The 22,166-nt window shown below is 39.6% G+C and overlaps 1 protein-coding gene across 1 annotated transcript in view; it reads left to right on the top strand.

Moving 5' to 3' along the window:
* The window catches only part of CATSPER3 (cation channel sperm associated 3), a 57,745-nt gene that overhangs the window by 7,062 nt on the left and 28,517 nt on the right, over window positions 1-22,166 (top strand). The window contains exons 2-3 of the mRNA XM_004282109.3: window positions 122-275; window positions 20,134-20,373. Coding sequence (XP_004282157.1) covers window positions 122-275; window positions 20,134-20,373 — 394 coding nt within the window. The remainder of the gene's footprint in view (window positions 1-121; window positions 276-20,133; window positions 20,374-22,166) is intronic.

Genomic DNA, 22,166 nt, shown 5'->3' with positions numbered 1-22,166 from the left:
GTAGATTTATATTCACAGAAGGGCGAAAGCAGACCTTTGTCCCTAAAAAAAAGTGTGCATTATGCATTACCTTACAGCAGAGCTATAAGATAATCATACCTCTTATTCAAATTTTTGACAGGAGGAAAGATACTCAGTGTCAGGCATTTGTGAAGAGAGTTATAATGAGTCGTCTCTTTAAGATAATTATGATTAGCACCGTCTCAACGAATGCCTTTTTTATGGTCTTGTGGACTGATTATAAAACAAGATACAACTTGTTCAGACTTTTTGAGGTAAGCAGACAAAATGGGTCCATTTTCTTCTGTTTTACCTGTTTTATTTCTGAAAATGTTATAAGATTTTTAAGGCATTTTGTTCAAAAATTTTTTCTGTAGAAGATTCTAAGGACTATTAAAATATACTCTAATATCTGGGAAGATGGTGGCAGCAGTAGTAGCAGTGACATGGTTTTTTAATCTCCCTGAATCCCCTCTTAAAAAAACAGAGCAACTAGATAGCAAAACCAAAAACCCATGGACAGGATTTATATCAAAACTAGTTAACAAGAGATCCTTACCAAGAGCCACACTGCATAGTATTAGCATCTGTAGGAGAGGAAGCAGAGGGAAGTCAGTAAGTATTCACTGGAAAGTATGATGGGCTGATGTGAGAACAGCAGTTGATATTAGGAAGGGTGTTACCTAATCAAATACTGGGATAGCACAAGAGGTTCCCGAAATTTATGAAGGGGCTAGAACAGTCCAGACCCAATAAACTTTTAAAACTGACTCTCCATAGCTCCTTTCAAGGACAGTGCTCCACACTTAGGAGAAGTATTGGGAGTGGAATGACAATTGAACAGGTTAGAGACCCAAAGATGAAGGAAGAGAGGTTCTGATAAAATTGGAAGAGGGGAACAGCACCAGGAAACCTTAAAAATCAAGCAACCACATTTTAAATCAAGAGGGAATACTTGAAGTTAGAATCACATTTTCTCAAAGTCCAAGAAAATTAATTTCACATAAAAAAGTGCAATAGGAAAAGATTGAGGTAAAATCCCATACAAAATTATTATAAGAAAAAAGAGAGTAAAGTGGAAAATAATATCATTGTAGATAATGAAAGCCTGCCACAAAGACATGTTCACAAAACAGATAAAAACTGTACCGTATTATTTCAGAAGAAAGTAAATGTTTAAGAAAATGATGTTAGATAGGAAAGAAAAGAGTGAGGTGACAAAAGTCAGAAAATAATTAGAAATAAAAGGAACTCATTTCAAAAATGAAGACTGAATTAGACTAAGAACAATTAGATATAGCAGATAATAGCTTAAGAGAAATTAAGAGAAATATAAGATAAAGTGGGGGAAATTCTTAAACATCAGTAAGAAATGAAGAGATAAGGATTCAAGAGAAAATGATGAAAATTGAAGATTGGGGAAAAATGATCCAACTTAAGGATAATAGGAGTCCCTGAATTTGAAACAGAAACAGAAACAAAGTAAAGGAACAGAATAAACACTAAAATCTAGGGACTTCCCTGGTGGTCCAGTGGTAAAGAATCCACCTTCCAATGCAGGGGACGTGGGTTTGATCCCTGGTCAGGGAACTAAGATCCCACATGCCACAGCACAACTAAGCCTGCGCACCACATCTACTGAGCTCGTGCACCTCAACGGGAGAGCCTGCATGCCGCAAACTACAGAACCCATGTGCCCTGGAGCCCGCATATCACACTAGAGAGAAAGCCCACATGCCGCACTAAGACCAACATAGCCACAAAAAAAAAAAATCTAAAATCTAAGAAAAGTTACCTGAAATAAAAGAATTGAAACTATATTTTGAAAGTTGCATATTGAGAATATGGACTTATACAACAAACACCAGAACATATTCTACTAAAATTATTGGACTTTAAAGGAAAGAGGTGTGGGGGAAATTATAAGCATCTAGGCAAAGTGGCTTATAAGGAAAAGAAAATTAATTATTATCAGACTTTGCTATAGTAATGCTTTATGCTAAAAGAAAATAGAGTAAAACATTTAAGATACTTCAGGAAAGAAAATGTGAACCAAGAATTCTAGATCCAGCAAAACTGACTTTCAAGTATAAAGGACATAGACAAACTGTCATCAATGTTAGAAAGCTTCACTAATATTGTTCCCATGAGCCCTTCCTTACGAATCTAGTAAAGAATAAGTTTCAGCCAACCAAAATGACTAAAGAAGTATCAACATTAGGACTGGCAATGAACATTAAAAATATGATTATTTATAGAACTAATCATAATTATGGGTGAACAAGGAGATAATGTAGCACCTAATGAATATATCCTCTGACAGTGAAGATATAGTATTGATTAAAAATGGGTAAGAATGGGGAGAGTCAATGCAAAAACAATTTTTAGCCATTTTCGGAAATCAGCTTTGTGGTGATGCTATTAGTAGTAGTATTCTGAGACTGCTGTGTGTGTAACACAAGGATAAAGCAGATGGGTCATTATGGGACAGTTTAATTCCATTATCCTCTGTGTTCTTGAGAACCAGGCTACTCATGGAAGAAAGGAGATATGGATGTAATATAGACAAAGTTAAGTGAAAGCCCTGTAGTTCTGCATTTAAATTGGAAGTATCAATATAAACTACTGAAATATTTTACCTTTATCCATTGAAAAATCTAGAACAATGATCAACTTAGCAATTATGCATCCTTAGTGACCATAATGTGATCGTTTTTTAAATTAATTAATTTTTGGCTGCGTTGGGTTTTCGTTGCTGCATGCGGGCTTTCTGTAGTTGTGTCGAGTGGGGGCTACTCTTCTTTGAGGTATGCGGGCTTCTCATTGCGGTGGTTTCTCTTCCTGCAGAGCACGGGCTCCAGGTGCGTGGGCTTCAGTGGTTGCGGAGCATGGGCTCGGTAGTGGCGCACGGGCTTAGTTGCTCCGTGGCATGTGGGATCTTTCTGGACTAGGGATCGAACCTGTGTCCCCTGCATTGGCAGGCAGATTCTTAACCACCACGCCACCATGGAAGTCCCATAATATGTTGTTGAAATACCATTTCTCACTAAAAGAAACTAGGAATTCTTAGAGAAATGGCTGATTGTAGAAAATACACCAGATGAGCTAGGAACATCTTGTTGTACACATAGCAAGGAAGCTATCAAAGATTACTGGGGTCATGTCACAAGGGCTCAGGGGACAACTTGAAGAGGCTCCTACTGGCCAAAGATGGGAACCTTTGAGCTCAGTAAGGATAATAATTACAGTGGATTTTGAAATTCATCAAATAATCTGTAAACATATAATTATACTAAAAAAGCTAACAGGTCACTTTTGGTTGGTGACAAGGACCTAATACTTTATCTCAAAAATTGTTGAATTAAGGGAAAAAATCAAGTATTACTGACCTTTCTTACATGAACTGTATTACTGAGTAACCACATAGTAGTAAGGGGAAACATGTCTTTATAGAAATATCCTAGTTAATAAGTGAAAATGAAATGACAGAATATCACAATTTTTCAACCCCCAATGAATTATAGGACTTAAGCATTTTGACCATTAGTGACTGCTTCCCTCATAAAAAGAGACAACGTGACATTATATGCCTCCTATGAAAGAACAGAACCTATAATCTTTTTTTTAATTTTTTATTTTATTTTTGGCTTTGTTGGGTCCTCATTGGTGCACACGGGCTTTCTCTAGTTGCGGCGAGTAGGGGCTACTCTTCGTTGCGGTGCACGGGCTTCTCAGTGCGGTGGCTTCTCTTGTTGCGGAGCACAGGCTCTAGGCATGCAGGCTTCAATTGTTGCAGCACGTGGGCTCAGTAGTGTGGCGCGCGGGCTCTAGAGCGCAGGCTCAGTAGTTGTGGCGCATGGGCTTAGTCACTCTGCAGCCTGTGGGATCTTCCCAGACCAGGGCTCAAACCCATGTCCCCTGCATTGGCAGGCGGATTCTTAACCACTGTGCCACCAGGGAAGTCCCAGAACCTATAATCTTGCCAAAAAGATCAAACGTGAATCTGATCAAGGCTTTTCATCCAGCTGCCTATTTTCAGGCAATAGAGGACAGAGGAACATGAGTGTGCAGTCAACACGATCCAGACTGGAAAATTCTGCAAGTCAAGAAAAGTTTCTATTGATAGCTTTTTTTCTTGTGTAAAGACCATACATTCTTGTTTCTCTGCATGTCTCATGATTTCTTTTTTTGAGGGTTGAAAATTGGACACTTTAAATCATATAAGATTGGAAACTCTGGAAACCAGATACTCCCCCCTCCCTAGGGTTTTATTGTTGTTGCCATTCCTTTCTTTTTTTTTAAAGTGACTTTCCTGAACTATTTTGATAAAGTGTATATTCTTTGTCATGCGTGGCCACCAAAGTCTCTGCTCAGTTAGCTTAATGGTCTGCTAATGATTGAACAGAGTATTCCTTAAATGCCTGGAACAAATAAGTCTCCCAGCCTTTGCCAAGGCATGTATTTAATGCCTCAGCAGTTTACAAGTCTGCCTTAGCCTTCATTCGCTGCTTGCAAAGAATCTTAAGATTAGTTAGAGGTGACAGATCAGGGCCTTCTCAGTACTTTCCTGGTACCTTCATCGGGATCCCTAAGAGTCTTAATAACTTCTCAGTTTTATAGTTAGCCAGGGGCTTTCATACATGTTATTTTCAATGATCTCAACAGCCACCCTGGAAGGTGTGTATTAATAACACTATTTTACAAATGTTGTAAGGAAGCCCATCTGGTGGACTTAGGATTTCAAAAAAAAAAAAAAAAAAAAACCCAAATCTAAAGAACTAAAGGAAAGTATGAGAGCAGTGTCTCACCAAATAGAGAATATGAGTAAAGAGAAATTATTAAAAAGAACCAAACAGAAATCCTGTAGTTGAAAAGTACAATAATTGAAATGAATTCACGAGACGGGGCTTCCCTGGTGGAGCAGTGGTTGAGAGTTTGCCTGCCGATGCAGGGGACACGGGTTCGTGCCCCAGTCCGGGAGGATCCCACATGCCACGGAGCGGCTGGGCCCGTGAGCCATGGCCGCTGAGCCTGCGTGTCCGGAGCCTGTGCTCCACAACAGGAGAGGCCACAGCAGTGACAGGCCCATGTACTGCAAAAAAAAAAAAAGAACTCATGAGAGGACTTCAACAGCAGATTTGAGCTAGTGGAAGAAAGAATTAAAGAAAAGAAAGATAGGTCAACTGAGATTTCCAGTGTGAGGAACAGAAAGTAAAATGAATAAATAAAAATAAGCAGAGACCCATGAAACACCATCAAACATACAAACATGCATGCAATAGGTGTCACAGAAGGAGAGGAGAGAAAAGGTAGAAAGAATATGTGAAGAAGTAATGGCCAAAAACTCCCCGAGTTTTATGAAAAACATTAATCTGCACATGCAAGAAGATCAACAAACTCCTAGTAGGATAAACCCAGAGATCCACCTAGACACACTATAAACAATTTGTTGAAAGACAAAGACCAAGGGAGAATTTGAGACCATCAACAGAGAAGTGATTCATTACATAAAAAGGATCCTCAATAAAATGAATAGCTGATTTCTCATCCGAAGCCACAGGGGCCAGAAGGCAAGCGATGTCATATTCAAAGTGCTGAAAGAAAGACTGTCCAACAAGAATTCAACACCTAGAAAAAACTGTCCTTCAGAAATGGAGAGGAGAAAAAGAAAACTGGAGAGGAGTAATGTCAGTGAAAAGGCAGAGTAGGTAGCTCCAAGAGGCCACCTGTCCACAGAAACACCTAAAAAGAGGGCAAAACGGTCAGAACTCTGGAAAATAGCCAAAGGTTTATAGTAACTGAGTGAACACTGAATCAAGAAAGGGGCAACTTAAAAAAGGTAGGAAAACTTTGTAGCATTTTTACTTGTCTTTGGCCCACACCCCTCCTCAGCATGGTGATGGTTCTGAAGGTGGCAGCCTGTGTTCTCTACGTGGGACCCTAGTCCCTGGGTCCAGAAACAACAGAGAAGATTTTGTTCTTAAAGAATTGTTTGTCTGTTTTGACCTATCTGAGGGGGCTGCCTGAAGGACTGATCCAAAGCTTCTCTTTGTTTTGGATAATCTGGAACTTTCTCAGGACAGAAAGGTGGCTATGCAGAGGGCATTTCTCAAAACCACTGAAAAGCAAATGAATGACCCACTGCCACCTGGAGCAAAAAAATAACACTCGAGGCAAACAATAGATATGCTGAAAGCCTGAGAGGACAATCCAGGGAGAGAGATTCTTTGGAAAAAGAGGACATTGAAAAACTCCCATGTATGCCATACATTCACAGGACAAGACACATGCTTAGGAAATAACTGAGAACATCCCACGCTTTCACTGTGACTGATCTTTAGGCTCAGCAGAAGCCCAAAGTGAATGCTAATGTACAGCTGTAAGTGGCCTGGCTCAGCATTGAAGGAGTTCCTCAACACAGAGCCATCTGCAAAGACTAAGAGAGTTTTTCTTCTCCCTCCCTTCCTCTCTCCTTTTCTCTTCCTTCCTTCTTTCCTTCCTTACTTTCTTTCTCTCTGTCTTCTTTCTCCTTCCCTCCCTTCCCTCTTTTTGCCTGAGGCATTTAAGAAAATCTCTGTTTACTAGCTGACCAGAAACTACAGAGGAAGAGACTTCAGAGACCATACATTACAAAGAATACAGTCTTTACAAAAATTGTTTAGACAAGTCACTAAACAAACAGCTACTACCCACAAAAACAAACCCTGAGGAGAGGGAAGAATTTGATTTCCAGAGTTACCACATTGTACAATTTAAAATGTCCAGTTTTCAAAAAAAATTATGAAGCATGCAAAGCAACAAGAAAGGATGGCTTTTACACAGGAGAAATGAACAGAAACTAGTAATGGGAATTACTAGACAGAGACTTAAAGTCAACTATGTAAAATATGCTCAGAGACCTAAAGGAAACCACAGGCAAAGACCTAAAGGTAACCAGGAGAACAGTGTTTCAGGAAATAGAATATATCAGTAAATAGAAATTATAAAAAGGAATGAAACAAATTCTGGAGCTGAAAATAAAATAATTAAAAAATTCACTAGAGGGTTCAAGAGCAGATTTGAGCAGCCAGAAGAAATAATCAGTGAACTTGAAGGCAAATCACTTGGACTTATTCAGCCTGAGGAGCAGAAAGAAAAAAGAATGATGAAAATGAACAGAGTGTAAGAAACCTGAGGGGCGCCATCAATCATATTAACATACACATGCATTCCAGAAGGAGAAGAGAGAGAGAAAGAGGAAGAACGAATATTTGATGAAATAATTGCCCAAAACCTTGCAAATTTGATAAAGAATATATACATCCAAGAAGCTCAGTGAATTCCAAGAAGGAGAAACAAAGAGATCCACACTGAGACACATTATAATCAAGCTATCAAAAGTCAAAGACAGAATCCTGAAAGCAGCAAGAGAGAAGCAACTTGTTACATATAAGGAATCCTCCATAAGATTAACAGCTGATTTCTCCTCAGAAACTATGAGGACAGTGGCAGTGAAATGACATATTTAAAGTACTGAAAGAAAAATATTGTCAACCAAGAATTCTATATCTAGCAAAACTATCCTTCAAAAAATGACGAAGAAATTAAGATATTTCCAGATAAACAAAAGCTGAGGGAGTTTGCTTCTGGTAGACCTGTGCTACAAGAAATGCTAAAGATAGTCCTTTAGGTGGAAATGAAACTAGATAGTACCTTAAGCCCTATGACAAAATAAAGAACACTGATAAATGTAACTACATAGGTGAATATAAAAGCCAGTATTGTATTTTGGGTTCATAGCTCCTTTCTTTGTCTGTATGGTTTAAAATATGAATGCATAAAACAATAATTATATAGTTAATGGGCACTCAGTGTATTCAGATGTATTTTGTGACAACAGAAACATGAAGAGGGGAATGGAGCTGTGTAGGAACAGAATTGTTAATATACTATTGAAGCTAAGGTCATATTAGTTAAAAATGGATTGTTGTACATTTAAGAGGTTGATTGTAATCTCAAGGATAACCACCAAGAAAATAACTTTAAAAATGCAGAAAAAGAAATGAGAAAAGAATCAAAATGGTACACTACAAAAAAAACCCCAAAACACCAAAGAAAGCAGTAATGGAGGAACTGAGGAACAAAAAAGATGTGACATATATTAAACAAACAGCAAAATGGCAGGAGTAGTTTCTTCCTTGTCAGTAATTACTTTAAATGTAAATGAATTAAACTGTCCAATTAAGATAGAATTGATTCTTAAAAAAATCCAAATATATGCTGTCTACAAGAGATTCACTTGAGATCCAGATACAAATAGGTTGAAAGTGAAAAATGCAAGAAGGTATTCCATGCAAATAGAAACCAAAAGAGAGCTGGGTTGGGTATACTCATATCAGACAAAATAGACATTAAAGTAAAATGTTACAAGAGACAAAGAAGGACATTATGTATTGACCATAGGGTCAGTTCATCAATAAGATATAATAGTTTTTCTCAAGTACCTATGGAGCATTCTACAGGATAGACCATATGTTAGGCAACAAAACAAGTCTCAGTAAATTAAAAACTATTGAAATCATACAGAGTATTTTTCTGACAACTATGGAGTAAAACTAAAAATCAGCAACAGCAGGAAAACTGGAAAATTTCCAAATATATGGAAATTAAACTACACATTCTTAAATAACCAATAGGTCAAAGAAGGAATCACAAAGGAATTTAGAAAATACTTTAAGAAAAATGAACATGAAAATACAACATAATGAAACTTATAGGTTGCAACAGAAGCAGTGCTCAGAGTGATATTTATACTTGTAAGTGCCTGCATTAGAAAAGAAGAAAGATCTCAAATTAATAACCTAATTTTACACCTTAAGGAACTAGAAAAAGAGGAACAAACTATACCCAAAACTAGCAGAAGAAAGGAAACGAAAAAGATTAGAGTGAGAAACAAAATAGAGAAATAATAGAGAAAAGTCAATAAAATAAAATTTCAGTTCTTTGAAAAGATCAACAAAATTTATAAGCCTTTAGTTAGATTGACTAAGAAAAAGACGACTTAAATTACTAATAACAGAAATGAACGTTGGGACATTACAAATGACCTTATAGAAAAGAAAAGTTTTATAGCAGAATACTGTGAGCACTTTGTACACCAACAAATTAGATAGCCTAGATGAAATGGACAAAATCCTGGAAACATACTAACTACCAACCTGACTCAAGAAGAAATAGAAAACAGACATACTGAAACAGACCTATAAATAAAGAGATAGAATCACTAATCAAAAAACCTCCCAACAAAGCAATGCACAGGACCACATGTCTTCACTAGTTAATTTTACCCTGCATTTTAAAAAGATTGAATGCCAATCCTTCTCAAACTCTTCCAAAAATAGAAAAGGAGGGAATATTTCTGAATTCATTCCGTGAGGCCAACATTACCCTGAGACCAAAGCCAAAGACATCACAAGAAAGCTAGAGACCAACATCCCTTATGAATATAGGTGCAATAATAGTTGAGATACTTACATCTGAACCCAGCAGCATGCTTAAAAAGATTATACACCATGACCAAGTGGGATTTATCCCAGGAATGCAAGGGTGGTTCAACATAGAAAAAACCAACGAATGTAATACATCAATAGAATGAAGGAAACAATTGATATAATTATCTCAGTAGATGCTGAAAAAGCATTTGGCAAAATCCAACACCCTTTCATGATTAAAAAACCAAACAAACAAACAATTTGAACTAGAAATAGAAGGAAAATTTCTTGACTTGATAATGGGTAATTATGAAGAAATCCACAACTAACATCATACCCAGTGGTGAAAGACTGAAAATCTTTTCCCTAAGATAAGGAATAAGACAGATGCCTGCTTTCACCATTATTCAACATTGTACTGGAAGTTCTAGCCAGAGCATTTAGGCAAGAAAAAGAGTTAAAATTTATCCAAATTGGAAAGGAAGAACCGAAATTATCTTTATTTGTAGATGACTTGATCTTATGACTTGATCTTAGAAAATCCTAAAGAATACACACATATACAAACTCAACTATTAGAGCTATTAAATGAATTCAGCACAGTTGCAGGATACAAGATTAACAACAAAAATTAGTTGTATTTCTATACACTAATATGAACAATCTGAAAAGGAAATTAAGAAAATTCCATTTATAATAGCATTCAAAATAATAAAATACCTAGGAATAAATTTAGCCAAGGAGATGAGAGATGTGTATACTGAAAATTATACAACTTTGCTGAAAGAAATTAAATAAGACCTAAATAAATGGAAAGACATCCTATATTCATGGATTACAAAACTTGTTAAGAGGACTATCCAAAGTGATCTACAAATTCAATTCAATCCCTATCAAAATTTCAACAGCCTTTACAAAAAAGAAATTGAAAAGCACATCCTTAAATTCATATGAATGTGAATAGCCAAGACAACATTGAAAATGAAGAACAAAGTTGGAGGACTTGCACTTTCTGACTTCAAAACTTACTACAAAGATACAATAATGAAAAGAGTGTGGTACTCACATAAGGACAGACATAGACCTATGGAATAGAATTGAGATTCTAGAAATAAATCCAAATATCTATGGCCAATTGACTTTTGACAAGGGTGCCAAGACTTTTCAGGGGGAGAAAAATAATCTTTTCATCAAATGGTGGTAGGACAACTTGATATCCACATGCAAAAGAGTAAAGTTAGACCCCTGCCTCACACCATATATAAAAATTAACTTCCCTGGTGGTGCAGTGGTTAAGAATCTGCCTACCAATGCAGGGGACACAGGTTCAATCCCTGGTCCAGGAAGATCCCACGTGCCGTGGAGCAAGTAAGCCCGTGCACCACAACTACAGAGCCTGCTCTCTAGAGCCCGCAAGCCACAACTACTGAGCCCAGGTGCCACATCTACTGAAGCCTGTGTGCCTGGAGCCCGTGCTCCGCAACAAGAGAAGCCACTGCAATGAGAAGCCCTCAAACTGCAATGAAGAGTAACCCCCATTTGCCGCAACTAGAGAAAGCCCATGTGCAGCAACGAAGACCCAATGCAGCCACACCCACACAAAAATTAACTGAAAATGGATCAAAATCCAAAATATATAAACTAGAAGAAACTCTTAGAAGAAAACATAGGGGTAAATCTTTATGGACTTGGCATTTGGCAATGGACTCTTAGATATGACATTAAAAGCACAAGAAACAAAAGAAAAAATAGATAAATTGGACTTCATCAAAATTAAAAACATTTGTGAATCTAAGGATACAATCAAGAGAGTGAACATATGACCCACAGAATAGGAGAAAATATTTGCAAATTATATATCTGGTAAGGGATTAATATCTAGAACATATAAAGAATTTCCACAACTCAACAACAACAAAAACCCAATTCAAAAACAGGCAAAGGACTTGAATAGACATTTCTCCAAAGCAGATATACAAATGACCAGTAAGCGCATGAAAAGACGTTCAGCATCGCTAGTCATCAGAATGCAAAATGCAAATCAAAACCACAACGAGATACAACTTCACACCCATTAGGACAGCTAGTATAAAAACAAACAAAACCCCTCTCCCCATAAAATGGAAAATAGGGCTTCACAGGTGGCGCAGTGGTTGAGAGTCCGCCTGCTGATGCAGGGGACGTGGGTTCGTGCCCCGGTCCGGGAAGATCCCACATGCCACGGAGTGGCTGGGCCCGTGAGCCATGGCTGCTGAGCCTGCATGTCCGGAGCCTGTGCTCTGTGACGGGAGAGGCCACAACAGTGAGAGGCCCGCATACCGCAAAAAAAAAAAAAAAAAAAAAGGAAAATAACAGGTGTTGATGAGGATGTGGAGAAATTAGAATGCTTGTGCATTGCTGATTGGAATGTGAAATCATGCAGCCACTATAGAAAATATTTTGGTATTTCCTCAAAAAGTTAATCATAGAATTACCATATGATCCAGCAATTCCACTTCCAGGTGTATACCCCCAAAAATCAAAAACAGGGACTCATACAGATAGTCACACAGCAATGTTCATAGCAGCATTATTCTCAATAGCCAAAAGGTGGGAGCAACCCATGTATCCATCAACCAGTGAATGGATAAAGAAGATTTGGTATATTCATAAAATGGAATATTATTCAGTCCTAAAAAGTAATGGAATTGTGATACATGCTACAATGGGGGTGAACCTTGAAAGCATCATGCTGAGTGATATATAAACCAGACACACAAAGGGCAAAAATTATATGGTTGCACTTATATGAAGTACCTAGAATAGGCAAATTCATACAGAAAGTAGAATAGAGTTTACTATGAGATGGCTAGAGAGGAGGATGGGAATTATTGTTTATTAGATACAGAGTTTTTGTTTAGGATAGTGAAATAGTTCTTGGAGTGGATAGTGGGGATAATTGTGTAATAATGTGAATACTTAATACTACTGAATTAATTGTATACCTAAAAATGCTTTAAAATGATCAATTTCATGGTGTGTATATTTTACCACAATCAAAACCTAAAGATAATAAATACTCAAAATGAACCCCCTCCCTACTGAATTCTACACTTTAAAATGATGAATTTTATGGTACATGAATTATACCTCAATTTTAAAAATTATTGAGCTGACCTGTTGGAAAAGAGCAACAGAATAAAATCCAAAGGGAGAAAAAGGAAGGAAAAGTAAAGGAAAAAAAAAAAAGGAAAGTAGAAACAACCTAAGAGTCCGTCATCGGATGAATGGATAAAGAAGATGTGGCACATATATACAATGGAATATTACTCAGCCATAAAAAGAAACGAAATTGAGCTATTTGTAATGAGGTGGATAGACCTAGAGTCTGTCATACAGAGTGAAGTAAGTCAGAAAGAGAGAGACAAATACCGTATGCTAACACATATATATGGAATTTAAGGAAAAAAATGTCATGGAAAACCTAGGGGTGAAACAGGAATAAAGACACAGACTTACTAGAGAATGGACTTGAGGCTATGGGGAGGGGTAAGGGTAAACTGTGACAAAGCGAGAGAGAGGCATGGACATATATACACTACCAAACGTAAGGTAGATAGCTAGTGGGAAGCAGCCGCATAGCACAGGGAGATCAGCTCGGTGCTTTGTGACCGCCTGGAGGGGTGGGATAGGGAGGGTGGGAGGGAGGGAGACGCAAGCGGGAAGAGATATGGGAACATATGTATATATATAACTGATTCATTTTGTTGTGAAGCTGAAACTAACATACCATTGTAAAGCAATTATACCCCAATAAAGATGTTAAAATGAAAAAAAAAAAAAAGGAAATAGGTAAGAGCAAAAATTAATGAAATGGAAAACAAAGATTCAACACAAAGGGATCAACAAAGCCAAAAGTTAGATCTTAGAAAATAATTATAAAATAACTTTCTTGATGAGACAATCATGATAAGTTGTCAGTGAAGCCCTGAATCATGTTAGGGATTAAAAAGAGAAATTGCATTTACCACTATTTACAATAGATGTCAGAAATCTAATAATTTTATGGCAATAAATTTGAAAACCTAGCTGAAATAAGATAATTTTCTAGAAAAAAATTACAAAACTCTCAATAAAAAAGGAAATACTTGAAAAAATATGTGTTCATATATGTCCTTTAGTGTTTATAAAACATTGGATTAGTAGTGAAAATTTTCCATCTCCTAAAACAAAAAAAAAGTAACTTGAACCAAATGGTTTTACATTCATGGAAGATATAATTCCAAACATATAAAACGCTTTTAGTGATTAGATAAATGAGCATATCTGCCCCGCCCACAGACAGTTCATTTCATTAAGCCAGTACCGTTGGCCCTGTGTATCGTGGTTTCCAAATCCATGGATTCAACCAACCAGGGATCAAAAGTATTCTAAGAAAAAAAATTACAGAAAATTTCAAAAAACAAAATTTGAATTTGCTGCTTGCCTGGCAACTATTTACATAGAATTTACATTGTATTTACCACTATTTAGATAGCATTTATGTTGTATTAGTATTAGATTACTATATATAATCTAGATCGCTTCTTGGCCTTTTGGCTAAGGTCAAGTATAGTACTATAAGTAATCTAGAGATGATTTAAAGTACGTGGGGAGGATGTACATAGGTTATATACAAATACTATGCCTTTTTATATAAGGGACTTGAGCATCCTTGGATTTTGGTATCCATGGGGGGTGAGGTCCTGGAACCAATCCCCTGGGAATACCAAGGGACAACTGTGTATCTGTCATGCCAAAACAAAACTAGACAATGACCATATGAAAAAGGAAGATTACACCCAGTATCATGAGCTTGGACATAAAAATCCCAAACAGAATATTAGGAAACTGAATTTTAAAAAATATATGAAGAAGGTAATATAGCATTGCCAAGTTGGGGTTTTCCAGGAATGTGAATATTAGAAAAATCTAGAAATTTTATTAACCAGCTTAAAATATTAAATGAGTAAAAAACCCCAATAAAATCACTTTAAGAGATATAGAAAAAAGTTTATCATGAATATCTTTCATGATAAAAATTTAGCAAACTAGGAGTAGAAAGGATTTGTTTTAAGTGATTAAGAGTACCGATGAAAAACCTACATCAAAATTCACACTCAGTGGTGAAACTGTAACGGTATTCCCTTTAAAGATGTAGGCCAGTTATTATTGACAAGATTTGTATTAGCGTCTTAGCCAATGTATAATACAAGGAAAAGGAATAAAAAACATTAAGGATTAGAAAGAAAGTTTTAAAAGACCGTCATTATTCACAGGTGTTATGATTCCTGTATAGAAATCCCAAAAGAATCTGGAAGAATTATTAATTAATGAAGTTAATACAATTAATAAAGTTAATAAATAATAAAGTCCAGCAAACTTGGTGGATATGTGATTAATAAATAAAATATATTTAATATGTCAGCAACAAAAATGATAGCACTTCTAATAAAATACAAAAAGTACTTAGAGGCAAAGCTAATAAAATCTTGGGTGATTTTTAAGGAGGAAAAAATCTATAAAGGTCATTAAAGAAGACAAAGAAATGGAAGGGTATATCAGATCATGCATAGAAAGACTTAGTTTCTTCAAGATGCAATCTTCCCTAATTAAGCTATTATATCAATGAAATTCCAATAAGAAGTCTGGCAGGATTTTTTTATGGGTCGCCAAAAGCTGATGCTAAAATTTAGATAAAAGAATGAAATATAAAAACCAAGATGGTTTTGAAAGTGAAAAGGGGAGAAGTCTTGACTTACCAGGTAATAAGACTTCCTATAATGCTGCAGTAATTAAAGCAGGGTGATGATGCGTGGATAGACAGATAGACCAATGGAACAGGATAGAGTGCTCAGAAACAGACCTGGCTTGTATGAAAACCTGGCCCCTGTCAGATGGCACTGCAAATGAGTGGTGGAAGATAAATTCTTCATTAAACAGTACATGTGCAAAGAAAAAACACAATTGGCTCTCTACCTTCCAGCATACACAGCTAAAGACCTAACTTGAAAAGTGAAACTTTAAATTTTTAGAAGAAAATATAGATTTATATGATCTCAGAAGGGAAAGGTATCTTAAGGTATGAAATAAATAAGCCATGGAGAAAAAGTTTGGTTAATTTGATTCCATTAAAACTTTAAATTTCTATTCATCAAAAGATCATTAAAGAGGTGAAAAGATAAGTCACTGTAGGAGATGCTATTTGAAACACATATAACAGGTAAAGGCTTAGGATTCAAAGTATGTGATATATTGTCTTCCAAATCAATAAGAAAAAGACAAAACAATCTAGCAGAAAATTTGGCAACAGATTAGGAACAGGCAATTTACAATTTAAACATATAAAAAGATGCCCAACTTCATTAATAATTAGAGAAATGACAAACTGAAAAATAAGATACCATTTCATATTCATCAGATTGACAAAAATTAAGAAGTCCAACAGTAGGAAGTATTGGTAAGGATGTTAAAAAAAAAAAAAGCATTGTTCAGAAGTAAGTCAGAAAGAGAAAAACAAATATCGTATAATATCGCTTACATGTGGAATCTAGAAAAATGGTACAAATGAACTTATTTGCAAAGCAGAAATAGAGACACAGATGTAGAGAACAAATTATGGATACCAAGGCGGGGAGGGTGGTGGTGGAATGAATTGGGAGATTGGGATAGACATATATATATACTACTATGTATAAAATAGGTAACTAATGAGAATCTACTGTATAGCACAGGGAACTCTACTCAATGCTCTGGTGACCTAAATGGGAAGGAAATCTAAAAAAGAGGGGCTATATGTATACATATAACATTCACTTTGCTGTACAGCAGAAACTAACATAACATTGTGAAACAACTATACTCCAATAGAAATTTTAAAAAAAGGAGCATCATTGATATTAAAGTAAATTAGTACAATAGCTTCAGAAAACAATTTGGCAAAATCCAGTGAAGCTGAAGATGCTCATATTCTACAATCAGGTAATTCCACTCCTAGGTATGTAACAGAGAAACTACACCTGTGTACAGTAAAACATGGGGCTACGAGCTGGTTGGGAGTGTTGTAAGCGCAGAGAGTTATTTCGATGGAGGTGTTATTTGCAGGTTTCAGAGAGAAATGAAGGGAGTTCAACTACAGCTGGCAATCTGCAGGGTTAGTGGGGCAGCTGTGTCTGCTGCCACAAGGGGAAGGTAACGTGGGCATCATGGCCACGTAGGCACCCAGCGATTAGACCCAGTACTCCTGTGATGATTTTGGAGTGGTTTCTTCTCTCAACAAGGACAACGGTTGAGGTGATCAGGTAGAGGATGACCACTATGTGGGTTTGGAAGAAATCACTCCAAGGCCAGTTGATAGCCTATATCTCGGTGTGCAGGTAACACACATAGATGATAAAGAATATAGCAGCAAAGATCATCTCAATCAGCAGTCAAGGCAGGTCAGAATCACCAGGCACAATAGCATCTTAGCAAACAGGAGAATTCCCTTTCGGGTGCTCCAGAAGTTGGTGCTGGCGGCCCAGCAGCTGGGAGCCCAAGGGGTGCTCAGAATCTGCTGTGGCAGGGGCTGGGGTCCCTAGGGGCACGGAGGAACTGCTCATGGGTTCGAGGATGCTGCACACCCAGCCATCTTGCCCACGATCTGGCTGGGGAGAGGGCCCAGGGGCAAAGGACCTTAAGTCCACTTTTTAAATGGCCCTGCAACCTGACTCAAACTTTTTGTACTTTTATACTCTTTGCAGTAGTAAAAAATTACAAAGAAGCTAAATATCACTCAGTGGGTAACTGGATAAAGAAATTATAGTATTTTCATAAGTGGAATTGCTAAATAGTGGTGAAACACTAAACTAGGTTTACGTATATCAACATGGATGAATCTTATAATTTTAAATGAAAAAAAATCACCCAAAGAATACTGTAATGTATATGCAATTTATGTAGTGTATAAAAAATGCAAAACCATACTATGTACTTTTAGGGATACATATGTGGTAAAAGTATAAAACACACGAGCAAGACATACTCCAGATTTAAAACAGGATTACTTTTGTGGGAAGGGAAGGGGATCTGATGGATGTGAGGCTCTGCCTGTAATGGTAATATTTTATTTCTTAAGCTGGGTGGTGGTATATGGTTGTTCATTATATTATTCTTTTTACCTTTTTGTGTATATTAAATGTTTCATTGTAGTTAACAAACATAAAAGTGTATGTAAATGGTTGCCATGTGGTGACCACAAATATAAGTATACAGGACAAATAACACCACCAGCTGCCCTCATGTTTTCCAAAGGGATAGTTGTGGCTTGAGTTACAATTTCCAGTGACAGCATCTGACATATTTAAAAGGTGGTGTATCTCAAAACCTTTTCTATTTCCCTCTAGAAATGGAAATAGAAACTCTCTCTAGCCCCCCTTCACCCCACCCCAAACTCATCTCAGTTAAAGGTATCGGCGTTTACCCAGTTGCTCTGTGTGAAGCACTAGAGTCTTCCTTGCCTTCTCTCTACCCTGTGCACCCCTGAGTCCATCAGCAAGTCCTGTCATCACTGCCCACAAAATACTTCCGGAATCTGTCCTCTTCTCTTCAGCTCCACACTGTCCCCCACTCCAATACAATCTAACCTCGTCTCTTGCCTGGATGATGGTTCTTCTACTATCTAGCGCCTCCTCCCTAACTTGCCTCCCAGTTGCTACTCCTGCCAGTTCCCCCACGGTCTCTTTTCCACGGAGATCTCTTTAAAATGTAAATCAGTTCACATCACTCCCTTGCTCAAACTCCTCCAAGGCTGAGGTTAAAGTTCACAGCCCTCACCAGGCCTACAAGGCCCTCCCTACATGGCCCGCCCCTCCAACTGCATCTCCTGCTCTGCTCACCCCTTTCTGGCTTTGCTGTTCCTTGCTCCCCTTAAGGCCCTTGTACTCGCCATTGGGGAGTAGTCTCCCAGTTTTTATTATGGCTCCATCCCTGGCTTTAGCAAGGCCTCCACTCAGCACCTTTTCTAAAGTAGCTGCCATGCCTGCCCCTCCCCACCCTGGCCAGCCCCTCTCTCCCCTTTGGCTGTTTCACTTTCCTTCCTGTCTGATGTTACGTATGTATTTGTCTAAACATTCATTTCCGTCTCCCCTACTAGACCGTCAGCTTCCTGGGCATGCTGTGGTGATCTATCCTGCAGACCCTCATTCTCGTAGCCATTGGCGTCGGGCAGATGCGACATCCCAAGAGCTTCTTGGAAGCCAAGAAGCTGGTGTAGCTGTCCCAGGCTTCCCAGGCCATCCTTCCTCCCTGGCTGGGGAAGCAAGGGCCTCCTGGACTCATTTCTCTCTGGCAGGAGGCCTGGTCCCCAGCCGTGGGTGTCTACAGGGGAGAGGGGCCACAGCACAAGCTGAGGGCAGCAGCTTGGCTGGCTAATACTGAACAGGTGGCAGGGTAAATGCCTGCCCCCTCCCCTGGGCCCTTTGCAGTAATCTGGTGAAGCCACTGGGAGCCCTACTGACACCTCAGAATCACAGTGTTACTGATCAGGGATGTGAGCCTGTTGTCTGGGGGGACTGAGGGGAGGGGAGTGGGAGGGCAAGCCAGTCTCCCTTCTGTCTTCCTTTCCTAACTTGGGATTTTGACCAGGTTGGGGTGGGATTCCCTGCCAACCAGGAAACCTCACTATTCCCTCCTTGGGCCTAGACCCAGCCTGCTGATCCGGGGTGTGTGTGTCAGTTGAGGGTGGGGTAGAGGGAGTTGCAGTGTGTGCCCTGAGGTTGACCCCAGGTTCTTCACACGGTTGTTCTTTTGGGGACGAGAGAAACTGGGGTTAGGCCAAACAGAGGCCTTGGTGCTGGTTGGGGATGGGGCCTGCAGAGTCTTAGTTACTGATTTCATTTTCAATAACTTTAGGTTTGTTGCCTTGGTTTCCCAATAAAAAAAATTAACTTCTAAAAAAAAAAAAAGAGACTGTTTCATTGTTTCATTTCCCTGTGCCTGAAACAGTGCTTGCTTGGCATGTGGTAGATGCTTAATCAAAGCTTCCTCAATGCATGAATTCATTGATGATAAGGAAAAACTCAGATGACTCAAAAAGTACCTTTTGGTAAAATCAAAGCCACTGGAGTTGTAGATGCATGAGAAGAATTTGAATGAGATTGTTTCATAAAGTATAAAAGTGGAAAAAAAAAGCAGAATGTTCTTCAGAAGCAGATTAATTAACTGATTTTAAGTATGTGTGATAATAGAGTAAATAAAGTAGATGTGTGAGTAGTTCATCTCCTTTCCCAAAAGTCTGGGTATTCAGGTTGGCCAGAAGGCTCTTGGGATCTTCTCTTTGGAAATCCGGGTTGCCTGACACGCACCTCCCACCGGGCCTCAATAGTCATTCTGTCCATCGGTCAGTCAGTCATTCCCAAGCTATCTGGGTCAAACCCAGCCCTAAGCTTGGGGCCACAGGGTAGGCAAGACACAGAAAGAGAAGGGAATCAGGCACATTGTGTCCACTGTATGCCAGGGACTCTGCCTGGGTTTCTCTGTCTTGTGGCTGACTTAGGAGCACCCGCTCCCACCCTCGCCCCGCCAACACACACACCTGATTGGGTGGCCCAGGCAGGGGTAAGGTCTGCAGCTTGGTCTGACCCTCGTACCCTTACCACCCCTGTAGGTCTCAGAGCTCATCTTTGTGTCCATCTATAGCTCCGAGTTCTGCATGAAGCTCTACGTGGACCCCATCAACTACTGGAAGGATGGCTACAACCTGCTAGATGTGATCATTATCATCATCATCTTCATCCCCTACAGTCTCCGCAAGATCAAGGGCAAGCACTACCCCTACCTCAACATCGCCGATGGCGTACAGTCCCTGCGCATTCTCAAGCTTATCCCCTATAGCCGCGGCATCCGGGTGAGTGACATGGGATGCCACGGTTCTGGGAGTGCAGGTGATAGGGCCCGTCTGCCCATCAGCTCCTGATGAAATGATAATTCTGCTACTCTCATGCAGTGACTGAGTCCTCTTGTGTGACAGGTTGATGTTTACCTGTGTTCTCTCATTTAATCTTAAAACGATTCTAGGAAAGGTATTAGCTCCATTTTACAGATGAAGAAATTGAGACCCAAGGTCACTCAGCAGTTAGATGCTGGAGCTGAGCTTCAAAAGGTGTGTCTGACTCAAGACCATCTGATCTTTTCCTTTCTCCCATGTTGCAAAGTGACTGATTTTCTTATGGTCCAGACCCTTTGGACTACATGCCCAGGAGTCTCCAGCTTTTTGGTGGCTTCAGCCACTCACTGCTTTCCCCGAACGATTGAAAAATCTGCTGCTTCTCTTGATGGGAATGGTCTCATGACTTGTTCAGGCAGCTCTGGAAGTGCTGCTCCTGCTGAGAGGGCAGAGGGTGGCCAGTCTTTACTTGGCTCGGAGGTTTCAGAACAAACCTCAGAGGTGCCCCAAACGTGCCCTCAGGTGTCCATCCTGGACATGGTATGTTTGCCCTGGCTCTGGTCAGTACCCGTGCTTCTCCAGGAAGGGGCTGGTTTGGACCTATTTGACAAGTTAGGGTGTGTCAGCCTGTTCTGCTGAGAGGTTGCCCCTAGGCCAGCCTGGTGTCTGTCTGTCTAGGGCTTAGGTCCGACACTCAGGGAGCCCAAGGGAGCCCCAGGCCTGAGTGGAGAATAGGTGCATGTTAAAGAGCTCCCCCTCCTGCAGACCCCATGCATTCAGGTCTTGCTCTCACGTGGTCACATACCCGTGTGTGTCCCCTCCCAGGATGGGAGCATGGTCCCATCCTCCTGCTTCTCTTCACGGCAAGGCTCCTGGAAGGGGTGTCTGTTCTCCCAGTCCCTCTTCCTTACCTGTCATTTGTGTCCGGGCTTCCTCCCTCCTCTCCCCTGTAACTAGCCCCTCTGAGGTTGCCAGCAGCTTCCTGTCACCGCTTTCTCCTGGTTTCCCTCCAGCCTCTTAGGCATAACTTCTCAGGTGCGTGTTTTCTTTGCCTTGCCCATGAGTGTGGTTTTCTCAAGACTGTGTCCTGAGCTCTCTTCTCTTCCCACTCTGTATTCTCTTTGGGTGACCTTTTGCACTTGTCAGGGGTCTTCACCTGCCCACACTACTTTCTTTGAACTTCAGACCTAACTGCTTCCTGGATAGCTCACATACTCCTCAAACTCAACGTGTCTAAACCGGAAGTCTTCACTCTCCTCCCACCCCCACCCTCCAATCCCAAGACCTGGCTCCTCCCCCTGTATTTTGTCTGTTGGGGATGGGTGCCTCCTGTCAAGTCAACTGCCAAGTCGTAAGTTTGAGTGTCGGCTTTGAGCTCTCTCTCTCAGAGTCCTATAGCCTGGCCTCCTAGATAGTTCTCGGCTTGTTCACACCTTTTCACTCCAACAGCCATCATTTTTTCTCCATCACCATTCACCTTTCCATGGGTTCCTGCAGTGGCTTCCCACACCACTGAGAGCCCTGGAGCAGAAATGCCTCAGCAGCTGGAGGAATCTCTAAAGTGCACCTCGAGTCATGGCACTACTCCTTTTACACTTGGGAGTGACTCCCCTTGTTCGTGGGCTAGAGGCAGACCCTATAATGTGTCCTAGAAGTGGGGAAGGGAGTGTCTGAGGTGCTGGCCTATGGAGTCTGTGTCAGGGAGGGATGAGAGTAAGGCAGGTGGACAGGAAAGAAGACTGGAGCTCTTTGGG

Source organism: Orcinus orca, chromosome 3, assembly GCF_937001465.1.
Source record: "Orcinus orca chromosome 3, mOrcOrc1.1, whole genome shotgun sequence".
Lineage (NCBI taxonomy): Eukaryota > Metazoa > Chordata > Mammalia > Artiodactyla > Delphinidae > Orcinus > Orcinus orca.
Note: the sequence above shows the minus strand (reverse complement) of the source record. Positions and strands in the feature narration are given on the sequence as shown.